Source organism: Rhinichthys klamathensis, unplaced genomic scaffold (assembly GCF_029890125.1).
Source record: "Rhinichthys klamathensis goyatoka isolate OS25496 unplaced genomic scaffold, OSU_Roscu_1.1 h1tg000019l_1, whole genome shotgun sequence".
Taxonomy (NCBI): Eukaryota; Metazoa; Chordata; class Actinopteri; order Cypriniformes; family Leuciscidae; genus Rhinichthys; species Rhinichthys klamathensis.
The window spans coordinates 2,444,889-2,468,516 of record NW_026606570.1 but is presented as its reverse complement, the minus strand read 5'-3'; the positions used below and the strand labels follow the sequence as shown (position 1 = coordinate 2,468,516).

General features: G+C 38.6%; 2 protein-coding genes across 3 annotated transcripts in view; one reads left to right on the top strand and one right to left on the bottom strand.

Moving 5' to 3' along the window:
• pho (phoenix) overlaps nucleotides 1–23,628 on the bottom strand; it is a 111,953-nt gene that overhangs the window by 27,143 nt on the left and 61,182 nt on the right. The window lies entirely within an intron of this gene.
• LOC130071330 (E3 SUMO-protein ligase ZBED1-like) lies at nucleotides 12,589–15,045 on the top strand. 2 transcript variants are annotated; one of them, XM_056236077.1, is made up of 2 exons: nucleotides 12,589–14,155; nucleotides 14,298–15,045. In XM_056236077.1, exons 1-2 carry the CDS (start codon nucleotides 12,593–12,595, stop codon nucleotides 14,703–14,705), a joined length of 1,971 nt encoding a protein of 656 aa, XP_056092052.1. In that variant the 5' UTR covers nucleotides 12,589–12,592; the 3' UTR covers nucleotides 14,706–15,045. The 2 variants fall into 2 exon arrangements, with proteins under 2 accessions (XP_056092052.1, XP_056092044.1); XM_056236069.1 differs by having other exon boundaries at nucleotides 12,589–14,173.

The following is a 23,628-nucleotide window of genomic DNA, read 5'->3' as shown; positions in this document are numbered from 1 at the left end:
AGCGATTAGTCGAATAATCGTTCATTTATGATATTAATATAAAAACTTGCGTATATACAAGGAAAGGTATAGTCCAAGTTGAAGTTTAACACTTCCATATGACAGAAAATGCTAAAGCATGATATTAGCGCGTTCAAAATGAAAATTAAGCGCTTAAAACAGAATAGTAAAGCGTTTAAAGTATACAGCGCTTACGACACGTTATAGGCTAATTATAACATAAAAACAGCAATTTTAATAATTTATAATCAAAAATACAAACTGTAACAGGAACATGTAAAAAAAAAACAGTTTTGAATAAAATAAACTAAAATTCGTTCTTTAAAATAAATTAAATAAACTTATTAGTAACTTAGGCCTAGTACAAAAGAAGGCAAAAAAAAAAAAAAAAAAAAAAAAAATACTGTAGCAAAAACGCTGTTTGGTATAAAAATACAGTGGAAAATTAAATTAATATAATTTATATTGTTCAAAAGGAAAATTAACAAAAACGAACAATTTAATAAATGCACATGGCACATCGCACAACGCCAAAACTTAGAATAAAAAAGGCGGCGGCAAACAAATCAACAGCCTAAGTATTTGATTAAATTGTTTAGAACAACTAGGCTATATTTAAGACAAAATGTGGAACAAATAGGCTAATTTAAAGAACACTAATACAAATCAAATATCAGAGCAAAGCCACAAACTGCCATTAAGACGACGGATGAGTCTTGACCTGAAACAAATTGCAAACATCAGACTAATTTTTCTTACAGAATAAAAAACAACTTCTGCATTATATAAAAACGAATAAATAAAAATAATATTTATTTATTTGTATAACCTACCCGTTATAAAAATACCCGTTTTTTTATAGCCTAACGGAAACAGAAACGCTACAAAAAGGAAATTAAGCATTCTTACCTAAGCTTTCAATTCGATTTTATTTTTTTCATATTATGTGAGAGGAACACCAGCTTGTCCACATTGTTGGGAAGAAGGGAGCTTCTCGACTTGTTCACAACGAAGCCGGCCTTTGAAAAGATGCGCTCTGATGGAGTGGATGTGAAAGGGATACAGTGGAGGCGTTTAGCTGCTTTAGCGAGCTTTGGATATCGATGTTCATTTTTTTGCCACCATGCCAATGGTCCCGAATCAACCTTTGTTTTATCTGCCAAGTACATTTTTAGTTCATCCTTCTCTTCTGCATGCTCCTCATCAATGGCCATCAGCATGGATATCAGCCAGACACCTCTCCCACAAGTGCGCTTTGGTATACCGCGAGGCACGAGATCTCGTTGATCTCTCGTTGCTTTGATGTCATGTCATACACTGACTGCGCAGCCCCTGATTGCGTAATTTTTTCACGTTATTTTTTTTTTGCGACTAACCGACTAATGAAAATGTATTCGACCAAGCCCTCCTCATATCGACTAACATTTAGTCGACTATTTGGGGGCAGCCCTAGATACATGCATACATCTCCACTGCCATGCAGAAGCCTGATTTGTTAATACAGAAGTATAGGCTATATGCTCTCGGTGATAGCGACTTTGCGATTGTTGGGGGGGGGGCCTTGAGTCTTGTTGCCCAGGGCACAGGAAATTGTTAATCCGGCCCTGGATCTGCTTTGCAAAGGAAAACTCGACTCGCAAACAAACTCGATCTTGCTTTGCAAAGGAAAACTCGACTCGCAAACAAACTCGATCTGCTTTGGAAAGGAAAACTCGACTCGCAAACAAACAGAAAGCAATTTGCAAAAACAAAGGTCAATTTGAGCGAAAATGCAGTGGAGTAACCAATATTGTGTTTTACAAATATAAATAAATGAGCCAAGATAATAGGCTATTTCACAAATAAATACAAACCATCCTACAAATAGCATGTAACATTTGAACAAATACCAAATCTAGTGCATACAAATGCATATCTGTCTGTTACGATTGTGAGATCTTTTGGCTCAATTTTCTCACAAATGCAGTTGAGTAACAGTAGATGGCACTAAAATAGGGGATTATTTATAGCGCTAGTCTCCCGGGAGAAGCACTGATTTGAAACGCGCTTGCCTACAGCTGAGGAAAAAGTTTCTGTCTTACTTTATTTAGCCACTGGGCCTTTAACATTGTTGAGGACAAAATGCCACATGAAAAAAAGGTAATTAGATCTGTGATTTTACACAGATATGAGACAACATATGTGACCCGATCTGGCGAAATGATTCGGAAGTCGCAACGTTCTATTTTAAGATATGGGCCGATTATGTGGGAAAACATGAAATAATAGTTTTTTTTTTTTTTTTGCTAATTTCAAAGAACAGACATTCAAAAATAATCTCCCAAAGTTTCGTAGTCCAGATAATTGAGTAAAGGTATTTAAATTACTATTAAAGTGTACAAAGTTTTACTAAATTCGCTGGATATGAACATTGCTTTTCTCAACTCCTCGCGTCACCTCTGAGGATTTCCCGGGTATCCCCTGAAACGTCACTATCTCTGCTCTTTAAATGGTGTTACACATTGTATAGAACCAATCAAAAAGCTTAGAAATGTACACAAATGCTGATCATTTGTCGATGGGAAGCCGTTTCGACTGACCGGCACGCGATTGGTCCAGCCACCCTCCTGTCAGACTCGCAGCGAGCGCTCTGTGTAATAAACAAGCTAGCAGATCTCCTCAGAAAGATTAAATATTATTAATTTGAGAAATGTCGCTGTCAAAAGCGAGCAAAGTTGCCAAAGCGTCATCAAGCCCCCTGCCATTGCACACTCGAGTCCGCGTTTTTTTCGTCTGCGTTTTTTCGTATTGATTCGGTGGCTCCGAATTGTCAAAACACGTCAAACTGCTTGCTACGGATGCGAAAAACTTACGATTGTTTTTATATAACGGATGAAAGTTTCGTAGTGTGCACGCGTGATTGACATAACGTGATTGACAAATGTGAATGAGTGTAGCTATTTATCTGCAAGGAGAATCCATTACAATGTGTTTGATTAACCCAATATTTAACTGTTGGTACTATCTCCGTTATGAATTTGTTACGCTGTTATTGTCAACTAGCCTACACTAAGATATGATTGCATAGACTAGCATTATTTGATCTCCGTTTCCTTGTCTCTCTGCCTCTCACTTTCTCTCTCTCTCAAATACACACACACACAGACACACACACCCTCTCTAATGCAAAAATGTAGCACCTCTGTTCAATCTTTCTGATTTTAGTACATTTTTGTAAAAGGTAGGCCTACTGTTAAATTATTTATTCAAATAAAAACTTTTAAAATTATTTGAGCTTCAGCCTGGTTTAATAGCATTTATATATTAATGTCTTTGGTCAAATTAAGCTGTAAAATAAATAGTTTATCCCTTTAAATGTAATGGATTTTGAAAGATATCAACAAAAAAACGGGCAAAAAACTTTAAAAGCGATTTTCTCAGGTTTTCAATTGGAAAAAGAGGGCAGACGACCATAATTCAAATGTGTATATCTTTACAACCATTAAAAGGTATGACTTTGACTAGGATATCAATTGAAAGCTTATGGTCTCCTCTTTCCATTAATACCAAAATCTCAATTTTTAAATTTGGGTCACTGTGACTCATTTTGCTGGATCAGGTCACATATGAGAACGACAGAAGTGGACACGTTCAGTGTAGACAATCACTAATTTAGTCATTTTTGCACACGTCCAATGTAGAAAAAAAAAATGTAAAAAGCAACATATGATGGCTTTCAGCTTAGATTCCTAGAGAGAGTGAACTTCACATGAATGTTGTAAATTGTATTGGCCTATTTTCAATTCAAAATTGTGAAATTAGTCAAAAGTTTATTAGTTTGCCTGATTATTTTTGTTGGTCATTTAACATTTCTGTCTTAAAACAGCTGTCAATTATGAAATGTTTAGCTACAGTACTTGCATCTCATCTCGCACTTTATGACCATTAACAAATTATCTTGATGCTGTGGAATATCCTTGCAGCACTAAAGTCGAGTTAATACTATATTAGGCAATAATTTCACAACCTTTATTATACACACCTCTGAAAAATACAGAGGTCCAGACCTCAGAGCTGGCTACAGCCATGCTTGTAGTACGTTGCTAACCAGGCTTGACTTACTACAGGTGAATAATGCAAAATCTCACCTGTAGTAAGTCACCAAAAATCCTGTATAAAAATAATTGTGTAGCTACTGTAAATAGGCCTACATAAAGGTAGGTATTGGCACAATTTTACCTGTAGTAAGTCAGTCTTACCAATAGTAACCTTCTACAAGCTTAGGAATTTGAAAATGTCTGTTTTTAAATGTTATAAGTAGCCTACTTTTAAATAATAAATTATAGCCTACGTTTACCGCAGTTGGTGGAACTGCCAGACGTTCCCATGCGCTGTGGAAGGGCGTCAAAGTATTCTCAGGTATAAATATGCAGCTATAGCACACGTAGGTGATTTTGAATTCATATTTCATGTCGATAAACAATGGTTACATATAGGGATGCACGATATTGGATTTTGGCCGATATTCGATATGCCGATATTTTCAAACTAATTTTGCCCGATGCCAATACCGATGTATTTGTATTTTATTAAGGCTTTAATTAAAGTTCTCAGTCAAGAGCAGTGAGTGATTTCCTCTGTTTTGTTGTTTTATCAACATTAAAGGGATAGTTCTCCCAAAAATTTTAATTGTCATCATTTACTCTCTCAAGTTGTTTTAAACCCAAATAAATTTCTTTCTTCTGTTGAAAATAAAATTTATTTGGAAAAATGTGGCTAACCAAACAGTTGCTGTACTCCAGTGACTTCCATAGTATATTTAAGCACAATAAATAAATTAATACAGGTCTGGAACAACATTAGAGAGTAAATAATGACAGAATTTTTATTTCTGGGTGCAGTATCTCTTTAAGGACAAGCGGCAGCATATTATAGATACTGTCTCTTTAAGAGCTGCACGCGACGCGTCTAATATACACGCATTTCACAAGCAGATTTTCTCTGTTTGCTTTCACTTTAGACATAACCAACTTTGTTTATGTAAACCTTGTGTGTATTTGACAGTATTAGCGCAATAAGACTCGAAAGATAACTTAGTCCAGTATGCAGGCGCTGTTAGACAGGCTTTTAGTTCCTGTGAGCGCCGGGTGTACGCACTCAGAAAAGCGCATGTTAGAACAGCGCATCAGCACGTGAATGACATTTAACTAGCAAGACTTTGATGCACATGCAAATAATGAACTTTTGTGAATTGCAGTGTCCTGTGAGTGTAACTCTACCTTTGACATTCAGTACGCGTTTACATGTGATGTGAATGTAACGTTACGTCGCGTTGTACTGTATGTTGAGATGAAGGCGCCAGAATTGAACTGATAGAATGCACGATACTATGATTTTTCTTCAAAAGCAGATCGTGGAGACATTTTAATCGTCCACGATCAAAAACCGCGATTATCGCACACCCCTAGTTGGAAGTTTAAGTTGCTGGCGCTCATGCTTCGTTCACGGTCGTCACGTGCGCATAGGAAACACGCCACCCTATCGGCAAGGCTCATCGGCAGTAATATTCATATCTGCCGATGCCGATAATGGTAATTTTAAGCTTTTATCGGCCGATACCGATGTTGTCCCGATATCATCGTGCATCCCTAGTTACATACTGTTTAGAGCCCGACCGATATATCGCCGGGCCGATATCATCGGCCGATATTAGGCATTTTCCTAACTATCGGTATCTGCATTTATAATGGCCGATAAATGAATATTTTTTAAAATGCCGGTGCGGTGATTCATGTAAGGGTGGCGCTGCCAATAAAGCACCTAAAAGCTGTCACAAAGAACTGGCAAAAGTAATGATTGTGAATACATCAAATATCGCAAGGAGACATTTTAATTGTTTATTAATAAACAAGTGTTTTCAGTCAGTGTCGCTGCAAAGTTGACGACGCTGACTCGCGATTTTCAGTGAACACGCCAGAGATAAATGCACATTTCATAAGGATTACAGCAGAGAGCAGTCTGTATTTCATTTTGAATTGTTCTGTTTAAAAGTAGACATTTCAATATAGATATTTCTCAGGTCTATACGCTGAGTTTCGGTTCATTTATGAGACGAGTTGCAGTTCACGCACCGGCACCTCCGTGTCGTGATTATCTATTGTCCGCTATATTTACTTATTTATTAAATCCAGGCAATTGGTTGATGAAACATTGATTAAAATTAAGATACAATTAATACAAAACAAAATTCACTTTAATGAAAGGCTTTGTGCTTTCTGTTTGAGGTCTCTGTGAAAGTTTTAAAGCACTTTAGTGCCGCTTTCAGAGCTTGTCACGTCCGTAACATTGTTTTTTCCTCATAAATGCGAACACGAAAAATAAAATTAATATTTTGTTCTGTTGAGAGCCAACCCTTCTTCATCTGGTGGGTAGTAGCCTATTACTTTTGATTTGAGCAGTGTAATTCACAGAATTGATTTCTCTGCTACCAGCCTCTGTCACGTATTGTGTGAGCTTGTGACTATTGCAAGTGCGCAGCTGAGAAGTCCTGATTATATTGTCTGCTATATTTACTTATTTATTAAATCCAGGCAATTGGTTGATGAAACATTGATTAAAATGCGTTGCGCGAGCGACAAATCTCCGACAGTAAACTGATGCCCCATTCTGTTTTGTAACGGGCGCTTTTTCGCGTCTAGGGTAAACAGCTGTTGCGACGCAAACAATAACGGCCGCGTCCGGTGTAGACGTTGTTAAAGCTCATTCTGCTTATAACGCTACGTTACAACATCAAGCAATATTCCAATAATTTATATAATTATAACACTTTGTTTCACGTTTAGTACATTTTGCTAACTAATTATTTAAAATAGTATAAAAGTACTGTACATATGTAATTAAAAACGTTTTCATTATGATATTATTTTACTTTAGTAAAAAGATCTGAGTTCTTCCTCCACTTGTAGAGATTAGAGGAATTAAGACTAAAAATAGAAGATAAGGTTTTGTCAGTGACACTTTTGATATAGACTATTTATTGATACAAGTTATGTTTTATATAACGTGACTAAATTAAAAGAAAAAGTCGTTGGTGAAGATTATGCAACAGTATTTAGAATATAATATAATATAACATGCGATGCAAGTTTGGTTACAGCTCAAATGTATCATTCTATCATTCACCCTGTCTCCATTACATATCTTTGTCACAAGTGTTTGATCACCACATTTGAGTGATCATTGCAAAACGTTTATATATTTATTCTGTTTATACTGTGTATTCTATATACAGTACCCATCAAAAGTTTGTACACACCAATAGCAAAGTGTGTCCAAACTTTTGACTGGTACTGTACTATAATACACATACATAATATTGCTACTGTATTATAATACACACAGAAATAATATCGGCCGATATATCGGTATCTGGTTTTTTTATCGGTATCAGCCCCCAAAAATCCATATTGGCCGGGCTCTAATACTGTTAAAACGAATCCTGCTATTGATATCTTTGTAAGACTGCCGATCATAGAACAGTGTAAAGGGAAAACAAATGTCCGGTGAATATCGAACCTAAATCTAACTTTACCGCGCTCAACCACCGTACGTGCATTTCACGCATTTGTAATCATTCGCGTTCAGCGGGGAGGAAAGGAAGGGAGGTTTGGATGGGGGATGGGGGGGGGGGGGGGGGGGGGTCACAGTAACTCGTTTAGGGGGGCATGGCCCACGAATGCCCTTGGCGCCGGCCCTGGAGAGAAGTGTTACTAAGTGCTAATGTGGATTTCTGTCTAGATATGCAATAAACATTTTGCAATGGAAAACCTCAAGATGTTTATTATAAATAAAGTAAGACAGAAACTTTTTCCTCAGCTGTAGGCAAAGGCAAGCGCGTGTCAAATCAGTGCTTCTCCCGGGAGACTAGCGCTAAATGAATCCCCTATTTTAGCACCATCTACTGTTTTATAAGAGGAAGTTACTCAACTGGATTTGTGAGAAAATCTGCCTGGACACATTTGTGAGAAAATCGAGCCGAGAGATCTCACAATCGTAACAGACAGATATGCATTTGTATGCACTAGATTTGGTATTTGTTAGTCAATGACCAATTTATAAAACAATACTCAATATGTGAAAAAATCATAGTGTATAAGAACAACTTGGCAGCTTTGGTATTAAGAAATGGCCTGACTTGTTTAAAATTCTGCAAACTGAATTTAACTTTATTTGCCACCTTTTTTACATAACGTTTAAATGTTAAGGTGGAGTCATATATAACTCCTAAATACTTGAATTCATTACAATGTCAAGCTCCTGTCCTCTAAAGAATACATTAGAATGTGACACCTTCATACTTTGTTTGGTGTACGCCATACAGACAGTTTTTTTGGTGTTTAGATGGAGACATGACTTAGGGAGCCAGTCATCAATGTGAGCCATTGCCGATGTGAGTGTGGATGCTATCTCTAGATAGTTCTTACCATGTGTAAATATTACGGCATCATCTGCATACATCTGGACATCAACATTTTTACATGCCTCAGGCAGGTCATTTATATAAAGTGTAAATAAAATCGGACCAAGTTTGAAGCCTTGAGGGACCCCTACTGGACATTCACAAAATGGAGATGTTTAATCATTAATACGAACACATTGCTTTCTGCAGGACAAGTATGATTTTATCCAGCTAAGAGCTTTAGAGCAGATAAATTAAAATACGTTAATTTAGATAAAAGAACTTCGTGATTAACAGTATCAAAAGCTCGCTTTAGGTCTAGGAAAACAGCACCAACATAAGAACTTTTATCTGGGTAGCCTTTAACCTTTTCCAAAAACAAACAATTAGCTGTTTCAGTTGAGTGATGGGCCCTGAAAACCAAATTGCATAGGGTGTAGTGAATTATCGCTTTTATTGAGATGTTGAATCAGAAGTTTGACCACCCATTTTTCAAGTATTTTAGAAACAACAGGTAAAATACTGATTGGCCGATAATTGTCCATATCTGATCTTTCCCTTGATTTAAAAACGGGTGTGACCAGGGTCAACTTCCATGCCAATGGCATGATGGATTGACTTAAAGCTCCTGTAGGTAACTTTTGAAAACATGTATTTGCTAAAACTGTCATTATGTCCTGACAGTAGAATATGAGACAGATAATCTGTGTAAAAATCAAGCTCCTCTGGCTCCTCCTAGTGGTCCTATTGCCATTTGCAATAAATACACGCTCCCGGTCAGAAACAACCAATCAGAGCCAGGAGGAGTGTCTTAGCACTGTCAATCACGCTCGTGTACGCGCTGATCACACCCCTCTCTTGCACAGCGCGAGCGCCGGAGCGCAAGCCGTCGTTCAAACTCAAGATTGCCGGCGAGCTGCAGCTGTGCTTATGACGGAGAAACAACCTAAACTGCCAATTCTCGAATGACACCTGCTCATCAAACAAAGAGGTAAAAGGAAAAAGACTGATGACGATAAACAAGCGAAAAAGAAAGAATTACACAGTTGACTCGGTGTCAAAACTCTAGCTGCATAACATGTAGATAAAATGTCACGCACTCTGCTAAGCAACAATTGAAAGCTGCTAATTCACTGGCTTGTCATGTTGCTGAAATAATGTACTAGCACACCTTATCTAGCATTATATATCGCTAGAATAATTACTTACATACTGTAACGTTAGTTACCGTTATATTAACGTTATCTTACTAGCTATTTATAACTTATAGAAAGAGTGCAACGTTATAAAATTACATGTAGGCTATTGGAAAATACTTAATGATTTGAGGACCAAGTTTGTAGTCAAAGTATGGGCAGGCCATAGTCAATGTAAAGCATATTATTGACGTTTAGTCCCTATTAGTGAATGTGCCATATAACTTTTTATCCGCCGTCATCGGTGGCCCTGTTTACTAGCCTGCGCGTTCACGACAGGCTCCGCTGTGGAGGACGAGCTGTGGAGGGAGGGCTGTAGCGCAGCAGAGAGCAAGGGGGTGGGACCTGGAAGTTGTGCTTGTTCAAATTTTCAGGCTAAGTCAACGTTTTCTCAAAACTCCCTACTGCAGCTTTAAGGACTGATTGATCAGATGTGTAATAGGATGTATAAGGACCTCTTTGTGCCTTTTTAAAAAAATTGTGTCAAGGCCTTAGATATCCATGGAATTCGAAATTAAGCTATTGATAATGTTTGATACTTCTAATTCAGTTAGCGACTGAATTCTGCGAAATTCCGCGTTAACACTAGATTCCGCGTTAATTGGCCAATTCCGCGATTCCGTGATCACGGAAATTATAGGGCCCTACTAACCCATCTTTCTAGAGCAAGCGTTTTGCGAGTCCCGCATTGAACTCCGAGATTTGAGAAGCAGTCGTCAGTAGGGAACACAGCAAAAGTTTGCAATTGTATTGCTGTGGTACAGGGGTGATAGTTGAAAAAAATCCTGAGCCTGAACTTTTTTCCCTGGGAGGTAAGCGGGCCCTAAGCCAAGATATATGCCCTGATCAAAATAATTGTCAAGCGGGATCCAGGGGTGTGCTCCCCTGGGAGAACATTTTGATAAATACCAGTAGTCCCTTAAATGATTCAGATTCTGGTGACTTTTGTAGATATAAATGGACATCATGAACAAACCCAATACTACATTACATTAGCATCTTTGTGTAGAGCACCAGAGCTCCTGGGACCCTGGGCCTGGTAGGCCAGTTCATTAATCCATCCCTGCTTTTAACTAGTCACTTACCTGCATACTTATTGCTTGTATAGCATACTGAGACTACATACTACAGCCATACCAAGAAAGGTCAGTGGGTGGCAATTATAATACTCCAAAGTAAACTAGGAATTGATTAGTAGCCTAACCATTGACTTAAGATAGTGTTTCTTAATTTATTATTCCAATATCCAAATATGATCCTAAATCACACAGAAAAAAAGGACTTTTATTTGTGACGTGCTGTCTTTGCATTTGAACATTGCACATTTTAAACAGGACACACATTAGCTGAATAAACGTTAGCCAATACAAACATATTTATAGAAAATAGTTGACAATGAATCGACAGGAGTCCAGTCACATGACCAATAATAGCTAAACGAATCACTTAGGCCTATTATAAAAAGAATATCAAGTAGGCCTATAAATTTAGATGAATCCGAAATATGGAGCTGTGTTAATAGTAAAACGTCCGTCATTTAAAGAATTTAAAAAACACAGATGGATAATACAAAATGCTTTCTGACATTTTGACAGAAAAAAAACAACCAAGAACAAAATTTTAACTTAGCCCGTCAATTTTCAATAATCTTCTCTCTCTGTGCGCGCGTCAGTGTTTGTGATAGAGAGCTCGCGCTGCACTGATACAACGGTACTTTTTAATCCATAAGTAACTAATGCGCTAGTTTTCATACAAAATATATATGTAACAATTTACTTTAGTTATTATTAACACAATAACGTAACACATGCAGGCGTTTCTCTACACTGAGAATGAATAAATAAACGGCTGCTTCTCCAGACTCGCGTTTATCAGTAATACACAAATCACAGAACTTTCATAAATCACTAAGACATAGCGATTTTAATTTTATTTAGATTTATTGTTCATCAATACTTTAGCATTTTATAATTTGCATGGCTGAATGATGTTTTCCTCTTATCTGAGTGACCATGAATGACGGAGTATCCTAAAATAATCCATGCGATCACTCCCGTGCGATCATCGAATCCAGATTAATTTAACTAAAAACAATATTTCAACTTTCCACATCCACCCCAGCCCGTTTACCTTCAGGAGTCAGAAGTACCGTGACTACTGTCCTCGCTTATGAACTCAGTCAGACGGCGCGCCGCGGGATGGAGCGAGATTCTTCTGTCGATTTCCAGTCTATTTTTAATGATAGGCCTTACGCATCTGTCAATCATCTCCGAATGAACCCAGCGCTATGATTGGTCGAACTCCGCTTCTTTTTCTGCACAGAGGCGTCACCAGGTTTTTGCGTAGTTTAGAGTGACAAATAGCACCAGCGTACTTTGAGGTCAAAATGCGTACAGGTTGGCAAGTCTGAAATTGTCAGATCACGCGAACGCGAACATGAATTATTATTTTTTCCCGCAGACACGTCTGTACGCCGGAAATCCGGCATGGTGCCGGAGCGCTATCAGGCCTGTGTGGTATGGTGGTAAAGATTCATTTTAACCACTGATTCTTCACAGCCTCATCATTTGGAAGTGAAAATACACAGAATTAACTCACACTGGAGAGCACAGCGTCTTGGTATTGACGACATATCCACACGAACGAGCTACAGCAAGATGTCCTGTCCACGCAGAATGTAGGCGGGCATTATGCAAATGTAGTAAGTCGTGATGTAGTAACTTCGCGAAAAAGGATTCGAACTCCAAACGACTCGTTTGAGAGGTTCAAAGTCCACTCATTCACTGTCATTATAAAGCTTGGAAGAGCCAGGACATTTTTTTATATAAAAATGGCTCAGATTGTATTCGTCTGAAAAAGTGCCATATACACCTAGGATGACTTGAGTAAATCATAGGGGTGTAACGGTACGTGTATTCGTACCGGACCGTTTCGGTACAGGACTTTCGGTTCGGTGCGCATGCGCACCGAATGCAATGCGGAACTTCCGTCAAATCTGAGTTTCCACACGGACATATTAAGTGTCGGATGTCTCCGCGCTGCACTTGCGGTACATACACGGCGCCCTTTAGCCCAGCCTCTCGCTAGCGTCATGGCCAATGCAGACAAGCCAGAGCTTGAAGAACCACCCATATCATTAAGGTCTCCTGTCTGGGAACACTTCGGTTTCCCAGTGAAATACGTCGACGGACAAAGACTAGTCGATAAGACGAAAGCAGTGTGCCGACATTGCTCAGTAACGATCGGGTATGTAGCTGGAAACACATCAAACTTGTTAACGCACTTGAAAAGGCATCACGCGAATGTGAACATCACTACTACGAGGAAAAAAACGAGCATAGTTCAAACGCAGCTCCCGTTGGCATTTAAACAGACCTTTGCTGGTAATTCCGATCGGGCCAAAGCAATAACAAATGCAATTGGTGTTTTCATAGCAGCTGATCTACGCCCATACTCGGTTGTGGAGAACACTGGTTTTAAGCACATGATGAAGGTGACTGAGCCCAGGTATGAAATTCCATCTCGTCCACATTTCAGCCAAAAAGTTATACCCGCCCTTTATGAACAGGTTAAAACTGCTGTTGTCCACGAGCTGTCCAAGGCATCTGCTGTAGCACTCACAACTGATGGATGGACATCTAGAGCTACTGAGAGCTACTTAACAGTGACTGCCCATCACATTACTCCAGAGTGGAACATGGTAAGCCATGTTCTGCAAACCAGCCCCATTTATGAACAACACACAAGCACAAATCTGGCAGAGGGACTTAAGGAGACAGTGTTTGAGTGGAAGTTGGAGAGGCCAGGAACTACAATTCCTGTCACAACAGACAATGCAAGGAATATTGTCAATGCAGTCAGTGAAGCTGGACTGGGCCCTCAAATTGGATGTTTTGCACACACAATTAATTTAGCATCACAGAAAGCAACAGGTCTCAACCAGGTGTCCAGAGTGCTAGGTAGAGTCAGAAGGGTTGTGTCTTTTTTTCACCGTAGCCCAACAGCAGCACATATATTGGAGAGCAAACAGGAAATGCTTAATATTCCAAAACACACCCTTATTCATGATGTCACCACCCGCTGGAACTCCAGTTATGATATGCTTGAGAGGTACCTTGAACAGCAAGCAGCTGTGTACTCTGCACTGACAGAAAAGGCCCTCAAGAAGAATAAAGAAATAAGCACGTTGTCTGACCAGGATGTGAAAATGGCAGAGGAGGTACTTGAGGTTCTTAAACCACTAAAAACCATCACAACACTGATGAGCACTGAATCCACACCTTCAGTATCAATGATCCTCCCCCTAAAAACCACAGTCCTCAACTCTATGGCACCCAATGAGGAAGACAGTCCAACTGTGAGAGAAATCAAGGCTGCCATCACAGAAAACCTGAAGAACAGATACTCTGCTTGTCATGACTTCCTCCACAAATGCACAGCTCTTGATCCGAGGTTCAAGGCCCTTCCTCATGTGGATGATGCCTGTCGTGACAGAATCTACAACAACCTCATCACAGAAATTGTAACCATGGAAGAACAGGTATTGTGTTAATTTGCTTGTGTGTAAAATATCTTCATTGACATTGTATAATTTGAAATACTTTGCTGCTACAGTGCCAATAGTAGTAATTTATTAAAGTTAGTTTTGTCATTTTATTTTGCAGAGTGAGGAGGCCACAGCAGTTAGTTCATCTCCAGTGACAGGACACTCAGAGGCATCATCTCCTCCTGTCAAGAAGTCAGCCATGGCTGAACTGTTTGGTGAACTCTTCAAGACTCAGGTGGGAAACAAGCCTACTTTGCAGCTAGTGAAGGAAGAGGTTACCTTATACAAGTCTGTGGACTGCATTTCACTGGATTCCAACCCACTTGAATGGTGGAGGACCAATGAGCCCACATATCCTCATATTGCCAAGTTAGCAAAGCACTACCTTGCTGTACCTGCTACCTCAGTCCCTAGCGAGAGGGTATTTTCTACAGCTGGAGACATTGTAACTGCCAGTAGATCTTCCCTTTCTGCAGACAATGTGGACAAGTTAATTTTTTTGACAAAAAACATGAAAGTTGAATGAATCTGAGCAGGTCTAAAAACTGAAACTGTTGATGCTGCACTTTACACTTTGTAAAATTTATATATATATTTTTTTTTTCATATGAGCAGGCCTAAAAGCTGGGATTGGTAATGCTCCACTGTTATCCATAGTTATTTATTTTTTTCATTTTATTTTATTATGTGATATTAGTTTGAGAGGATTTTATTTAGTGGAGAATTTTGCAGCAATATTTTATTTCTTATTCTTTTTTTGTTTTATATATTTTTTATTTTTTATATTTAATTAAAAAGTGTGTTTAAAAAAGTTTAAACAAATTGTTAAAAAAGTGTAAACAAATTGTTAAAATAAAGTTTATAGTAAACTAAACAACCAGTAGTTTAATGTTTGCATTTCTTTCCCTTACTGTACCGAAAAATAACCGAACCGTGACTTTAAAACCGAGGTACGTACCGAACCGTGATTTTTGTGTACCGTTACACCCCTAGTAAATCATGAGCAAATTTTCATTTTTGGGTGAACTAACCCTTTACACACTGCATGAAAGGTAATTTTCAAAAATACACAATAGGGGTACTTTAAACAATTTCCCACACACGCATACCTATGGAATAACTAATGTGTGTTATCTGAGAACATGACTACCGGTATAAAAAAAAAACAAAAAAAAGAATGGTTTGTTAAGTGAATTATTTTTGTTTCAGATTTGCTAAATAGTAATGGTGAGGTTCATCCTTATTTTACTCCATATAGAGATTACTGTTTGCTTGTAAAACGCATCTCAACTAAATTGCTACACCTTGTGAAAACACATCACCATAACTCAGTTGTTGGGCAGATTCCAAAACTTTTCATTGGAGGTATTAATATTTTGGATTATAAATTTAACAATTTTCACATTAGAAAGTGTCTCACTCAAAATGTACCGGTTACCCAAAAGCAACTTGAATGGAAACAAATCTTTTCTATAGCCTTTATTGATCAAATATGTTCAGAGTAATAAGTTTTGCCCAAAAAGATAAAAGTTAATTTCAAAATATTGCATTGATTTTGTCCTTGCTATGGGTGGGTGATCTGACGATTTTATATTGTGATCGATCTTGAAGACGTCCACAATCTACTTTTCAAGCGAATCATAGAGGTCGTCTTCTTTTATCTCCTTGGCTCGTAATAATGTTAAAATACAGCAATGACTGCCTACTTGATAGCTGTGCTGACTGGCCAAATTATATCATGCGTCTTTCATGCGTGGTGACGCATTTGAAAAACAATTCAACAGCAGTATAGTGCTGTGTGTGATGAATAAAAATTTAGTTTCGGCCTAGACTTTGGCTTCCAACGATTATGATGTAATAATCAAGATAAAATGATTATTGTGCCATACCTATAAAGCGGTGTGCTTTCACCCTTACTTAAAAGCCTAAACTTAACATCCAAATCAGTCACATCATGTAACGTTACGTGACTGTCATAAAATGCAGTCTACAGCGGGACATGCTTTGTTTAAAAAAAGAGTTATTAAGAAAAGCGCATTAAACTGTTAAAGAGAGTGAGACTGATCCCCACGCGCTTTGTGTGCGCACTGCAAGACAGAGCAAAACACGGACGAGCAAAGTATACTTGGTGTTTCAGGAGCGTGCCTAAACGGTCAAATACACACAAAAAATGTCAAAATGTCCGTCTTGGCGAGTATTTGCATAAAGGCAGTCAGTTATGTCTTACGTGAATAAACAGTGAAGAAATCGGATGTCATATTAGATCTATGCATTCAGTCTTAAAGCATAACGCAAAACCTGTGCAGTCTGTGTCATTAATGTTAAGCAAAAGGCAAAGACAAAATCACTCACTGCTCTTGACTGAAGAACTTAGGTTTTATTAAGAATCAATGTATATTTAATTCATACAGTGAAAACTATGATTGCTTAGTTACCAATGATAGCGCGCGCGAACCGACTTCGACCGAAAACAGGAAGTAAAAACAGGTATGTGAACTGGCTGAATAAACATAATTTTTATTCATATCTTTCACATCTACTGCAGTCAGATTCCCCGTGTTCACTCTGAATAAAATCACTCACATGGCTGTGCACTTGTAATGACACATCAAGGATGTTAAGAGGCTAAAAGCAGGTTTAAAACTTGCCCCATTTAAGTCAACAGGGTGCAAATTTTTAAAAGAGGATAACACGGTGTAGGAAACACCGATTTTTGTCGTTGTTCTCTGTACTGACAGCACTCCAAATTTACAAAAAAATTAGCTCAAATGTTAAAATTGACCAGAGTTCTCCTTTAAGCCAATTAAGCAAAAACCTGTCAACAAAGGTCTGGAAAAAAACCTGGTATAACGCTTGACATTCTGTCCCCCTCCTCACTTTTGAAATGATGGCTACACCCCTGCCTGCGTCTCAATTAGAGTTGTTCCGATTCCGATACTAGTATCGGAAATGCCGCCGATACCAATAAAAATTCTGGCATCGGTATCGGCGAGTACTTCTACCCATGTACCGATCCGATACCCTTTTCTTAAACAATAACTAGTTATGCACGCTAGCTTTGCTTAACGCTGCAAATCGGAGATCAAATCTTCTTCGCTGCTCTAAACAGTGGTTGCTTGTGGCAACACAGGAAATTGTGCTGTTGCCACAAGCAACCACTGTTTAGAGCAGCGAAGAAGAAAGCGCGCGCTAGCAGTATGTCCGCTGTTTGGCAGTATTTAAGACTGGACATTCTCTGACTGGACCAACCAGCCAGTAAAACGGCGACATGTATCATATGCCATACTGCAATTTCGAGGGGTGGCACAAGATTAGCAGCTTCAACACTTAAATATAGCTGCGAGCAGCGATTACGGGCCCAAGCCGGTGGCACCGCAACCCCGGTGCCTTTAGTTACCTAAAGGCACCGGAGTGGCGGTGCCGCCGGCTTTGGCCCTTCATCGCTGCTCGCAGCTATATTCATATATATATATATATATATATATATATATATATATATATATATATATATATATATATATATATATATATAAACAAGCCGGTGGCACCGCCACCCCGGTGCCTTTATATATATATATATATGTCTACATTGTTCAATCACGCCTCACACACACACACACACTTTTGCAGAGCCCACACCAATGCAAGCTCTATAGCACACATCTTCTCAAAGGTCAAAGCGGAGTTACGATATTGCCCGTCATGCACAGTAACCCTAAAGGCACCGGGGTGGCGGTGCCACCGGCTTGTTTATATATATATATCGTATTATTCTAACTTGTAAAAAACTATTAACTTTTGTTAATATTCAACCATTTCACAACTAACTTTTTTCCATAGATCAAACACAACATAATTATATGGTGGACTGAAACAAAAATTATTAATTAAATAAAATTATTGTTTTCCTCTGAAATAGCAAAAGCATCACACACTAGCTGTACCTGCTCTAAATAAAAAATAGTAATTCAATAAAAATACAAAATCGAACTAAATAAAATAAATTATTACAAAAACAAAATCAAACCAAAGAAAATATATCTTCGAAAAAAAAAGCGAGTGTCATGAGGAAAGGCACCTCAGGAATCGTCAGGATTAACTCCATGTGTAAGGAATTTTGATTGATTTTATTTGTCACTTGAAAATTATTGTTAAATGTGTGCCTGCATAACTTTAATAAGATTTATTTTCTTTGATTTGATTTTGTTTTATATAATTTATTTATTTCGATTTTGTATTTTTATTTAAATACTATTATTTATTTAGAGCAGGTACAGCTAAGTGTGCGATGCTTTTGCTATTTCAGAGGGAAAAAAACACATTTTATTTCAAAAAGGCTTTTCAATTAAATAAAATGTTCAAGCTTTGTTTTCGTTTTATTATTTTGTTTGTTTTAAGCTTTGTTTAATTTATATTGTTAATCATCTGACACAAAACAAATGCATAAAGTATCATTTTAACTTTTAAAAAACTATTAACATTTGTTAATAGTACATTGCCTGTCTTTTGTTAATAGGACAAAACATAGTTATTATATTTTATAATATTTTATAAATATATAAAATAAACATTTGTAATGAAATCGTTCAAAAAAATGATATTAGCATTGTTTTAAACTTTGAAACAGAAGTAGCGCAATGCCTGGCCACTCCCGCGCCGCCTCCTTTTCACAATCCGAGGGAACCGTCTCCGGAATATTAACCTCACTCCTAGAAGTCCAATTCTCATTATTCATGCCTCTTACCTGGGATTGATTGCACACACACACACACACACACACACACACGCACGCACACACGCACTCACACACACACACACACACACACACACGTGTCAAGTCACTTACATTTTAGATGCAATGTTGACTGTTCTTCTGTTTCAGCAGCGAAAATAGTTAAACAAAGATCACAGTAGAACCATTGCATCTCACAGCAACGTGTTTTCTCATTACTGAATGATTCAGCATTTTGAACAAATTGGTTGACTCAAAGATTCAATGACCAATCCATAAACATCTGTCTCATTCATGAATGACTCAGTCGTTCAAACGAATCGCTTGAACGAATGAATCAATGACCCGCTCATTAAGACGGTCGCCTGGCGACACCTAGTGACGGTTTAGTGTTATTTGATTATACACTCAAAATATTCCACAACAAATCCTTTAAATTTAATGATATTCAGAACAGAACACGAATAAAAAAATAACTATAATAAAGCCAAAACGAAATAATTTAAAACAAAAGTAAAAGTAAGTGGTGTTAGGCTCACGTAAATCTCTCTTTAGAATCTAAATGTTGCAACATTTGCGATGTATTTGGATGCTAAACTATTCTTTATTACAGGCTTTGTACTTCACTCACGTTCCAATATCGACGGAAAAAATCATCCTCTTCACTTGTGCAAAAATGTGCTTGGAAAAATCACAGTGGAGCGGTGCTTACTGTGAATGATACAAATTGTACTACTGACTATTTCAACATAGCAGTGTAATTTGTATATGTTAGGTTGAATGTTTTATTATTGTGTGTGTGTGTGTGTGTGTGTTTGTGTGTGTGTGTGTGTGTGTGTGTGTGTGTGTGTCAGTGTGTGTGTGGGGGTCTGGGTGGCTCAGCGCGATTGAACAGTGAAACATACTCCGTCATTTTCTTCATACAGGACATCATTCAAACGTCAAAGTGTTTACTTATATTTGTGTACACTCGCAATAAAACACAACATTGTGTTTTTGTTAAATAAATTAAAGTAATACGTCCCCCGAAATGGCGCTAATTTTAAAATGAAACTAAAATGCTCAAGGCTGCACGGGCATTCATAACTCTGCGCGCCCACGGTGAGGGACGAGCAGAACAGAGCGAACGTTGTTTAGTTCATTCCTACTTCCATAGGAATTAATTGAAAAAGGTCACTCTACTCTGCACCATTATTAATGAATTGTGCAGACGTCCTTATTTTACTTTCGCTTTTTACCTGATTTTGAACACAAGAGGGCAGTATAACACTATGTATGATTTGGAAAAAAAAATTTTTTGACTAAACAACCATTCTGGCTGTTTTTAAACTTAAACATTATTCTCTAATTGCTCTCACCATGCCCGTTTCTGAAACTCTGCACATGTCTACTGTCTAATAAATGTGATGTGTCTGTCGGGTTTCATGCAATTTCAAGTATGTTAAGAGTCTCAAAAGCATCAACAAAGAATAATAAAGTTTGATGCGTTGCCACGGCAACAGTATCTAAGATATCAATAATCCTTTCTCAGGTCTACATCTGCCGTGTGTCTACATTATACACATAAAGTTTGAAGCAAATTGGGTAAAAATAAGAGGGTGATTTCAAAGCCTTTAGGAAGTGACACACTTCCTGCTGCCAGTTGGTGGCGCTATAACTTTGACTCACAATAGTCACATCCATGTGATCGGACTCTTACAGCGAACACACTGCTGAAGTTTCATCAAGATCAGTTAATGTATGCAGAAGTTATAACACACTTCCTGTTTCCTTTATTCGCCATAAATTCGTTTCCTCGCCACGGCCAAACCGTTCGAGATATCAAAAATCCCCTGGCAACTTTTCATCCTCAATGTCTTGACTTCATGCTGACCGAGTTTCGTGGCGATTGGTTGAATTCTCTAGGAGGAGTATATCAAATTCCAGGGGCATACGCTTCCAAACAAACCATAATAGCCGACTTCCTGTTGGGCTGGGGTAAAAAGTAAAAGTACAAAGGATATATGAATCGATGAGATCTATATGTGTACCGAGTTTCATATTATTACATTCAAGCGTGTTTGATTTATGGACCAAGTTTTCGGACCCCGTTCCAGGGGGCACTGTCGAGCCCCCCTGCCACGCCCGGGTACCAGCTTCAGCCCGGCCCTGATGGCCACGGGTTTTGACCCGTGTGCAAAGTTTCAAGAGTTTTTGAGCACGTTAAGGGCCCCCAAAGTGCGCTGAGAGTCTCAAAAGTATCCAAAAAGAATATTAAAGTTTGATGCGTTGTCACGGCAACAGCATCTAAGATATCAACAATCCTTTCACAGGTCTAAATCTGGCGTGTGTCTACATTATACACATCAAGTTTGAAGCAAATCGGGTAAAGCCTGTTTGATTTATGGACCAAGTTTTCGGACCCCATTCCAGGGGGCGCTGTCGAGCCCCCCTGCCACGCCCGGGTACCAGCTTCAGCCCGGCCCTGATGGCCGCGGTTTCTGACCCGTGTGCAAAGTTTCAAGAGTTTTTGAGCATGTTAAGGGCCCCAAAAGTGCGCTAAGAATCTCAAAAGTATCCAAAAAGAATATTAAAGTTTGATGCGTTGTCACGGCAACAGCATCTAAGATATCAACAATCCTTTCACAGGTCTACATCTGGCTTGTGTCTACATTATACACATCAAGTTTGAAGCAAATAGGGTAAAGCGTGTTGGATATATGGACCAAATTGTCTGACCCGTTCAAGGGGGCGCTGTCGAGCCCCCCTGCCACGCCCGGGTACCAGCTTCAGCCTGGCCCTGATGGCCGCGGGTTTTGTCCCGTGTGCAAAGTTTCAAGAGTTTTCGAGCACGTTAAGAACCCCAAAAGTGCCCGAAAGCATAAAAAAGCATGAAAAAGCTTAAAAAAAGGAATATTAATGTTTGATGCATTGCCATGGCAACAGTATCTAAGATATCAATAATCCTTTCACAGGTCTACATCTGGCGTGTGTCTACATTATGCACATGAAGTTTGAAGCAAATCGGGTAAAAATAAGAGGGTGATTTAAAAGCATTTTGAAAGTGACACACTTCCTGCTGCCAGTTGGTGGCGCTATAACTTTGACTCACAATAGTCACATCCATGTGATCGGGCTCTTACAACGAACACACTGCTGAAGTTTCATCAAGATTAGTTAATGTATGCAGTAGTTATAACACACTTCCTGTTTCACGTTTCTCGCCATAATTTCGTTTACTCGCCACGGCCAAACCGTTCGAGATATCAAAAATCCCCTGGCAATTTTTCATCCTCAGTGTCTTGACTTCATGCTGACCGAGTTTCGTGCCGTGTGTTTGAATTCTCTAGGAGGAGTATTTCACATTCCATTGCATGTGTTTTCCAAACAACCCTTAATAGCCGACTTCCTGTTGGGCTGGGGTAAAAAGTAAGAGCATGAAGTATATATGAACCGATGAGATCTATATGTGTACTGAGTTTCATATTATTACATGCAAGCGTGTTTGATTTATGGACCAAGTGTTCAAACCCCGTTCCAGGGGGCGCTGTCGAGCCCCCCTGCCACGCCCGGGTACCAGCTTCAGCCCGGCCCTGATGGCCGCGGGTTCTGAGATGTGTGCAAAGTTTCAAGAGTTTTCGAGCACGTTAAGGCCCCCAAAAGTGCCCAAAAGGTAGTAAAATAATAATAATAATAATAATAATAATAATAAAATATATATATATATATAAATAAATATAGCTGCGAGCAGCGATTACGGGCCCAAGCCGGTGGCACCGCAACCCCGGTGCCTTTAGTTACCTAAAGGCACCGGGGTGGCGGTACCACCGGCTTTGGCCCTTCATCGCTGCTCGCAGCTATATTTATTTATATATATATATATATATATATATATATATAAAGCCGGTGGCACCGCCACCCTGGTGCCTTTAGGGTTATTGTGCACGACGTGCAAAAACGTAACCCTGCTTTGACTGTCGAAAAGAAATGTGCTGTAGAGCTTGTATCAGTGTGGGCTCTGCAAAAGTGTGCATTGAGGGCACATGTCAACCACAAAGTATGCGAGAGCAACCTTCTGAAAGGTCAGGTCTACATCCAGGTCTACATCTGCCGTGTGTTTACATCATAGTAGTGAAGTTTGAAGCAATCAGGTGATTTCAAAGCTTTTTGAAAGTGACAGACTTCCTGCTGCCAGTTGGTGGCGCTATAACCGGGGTGGCGGTGCCGCCGGCTTTGGCCCTTTCACGCTGCTCGCAGCTATATTTATATATATATATATATATACACACACACACACACACATATATATATATATATATATATATATATATATATATATACATAAATATATATATATTGTTTTTTTTAAGAGACAAGACAGAATATTACTTGCCTGATCTGATTAGAAAAATAGTGTTTGTGTGTGTGTGTGTGTGTGTGTGTGGCGTAATTGAACAATGTAGACATAAAGACATACTCCGTCCTTTTGTTCATACAGGACATTATTCAAACTGCAAAGTGTTTACTTATATTTGTGTACACTCGCAATAAAACACAACATTGTGCTTTTGCCAAACTATAAACTCTTGTCAAACTGTAAACTACAACTGTCACCCAACCAAAATCTCTTACACACACACACACACACACACACACACACACACAGTTTAAAAGCAAAAAATATCAAACAATCCTATTTAAAAACAGTCTGTGGGAGCCATCTTTTGGACATTCATCA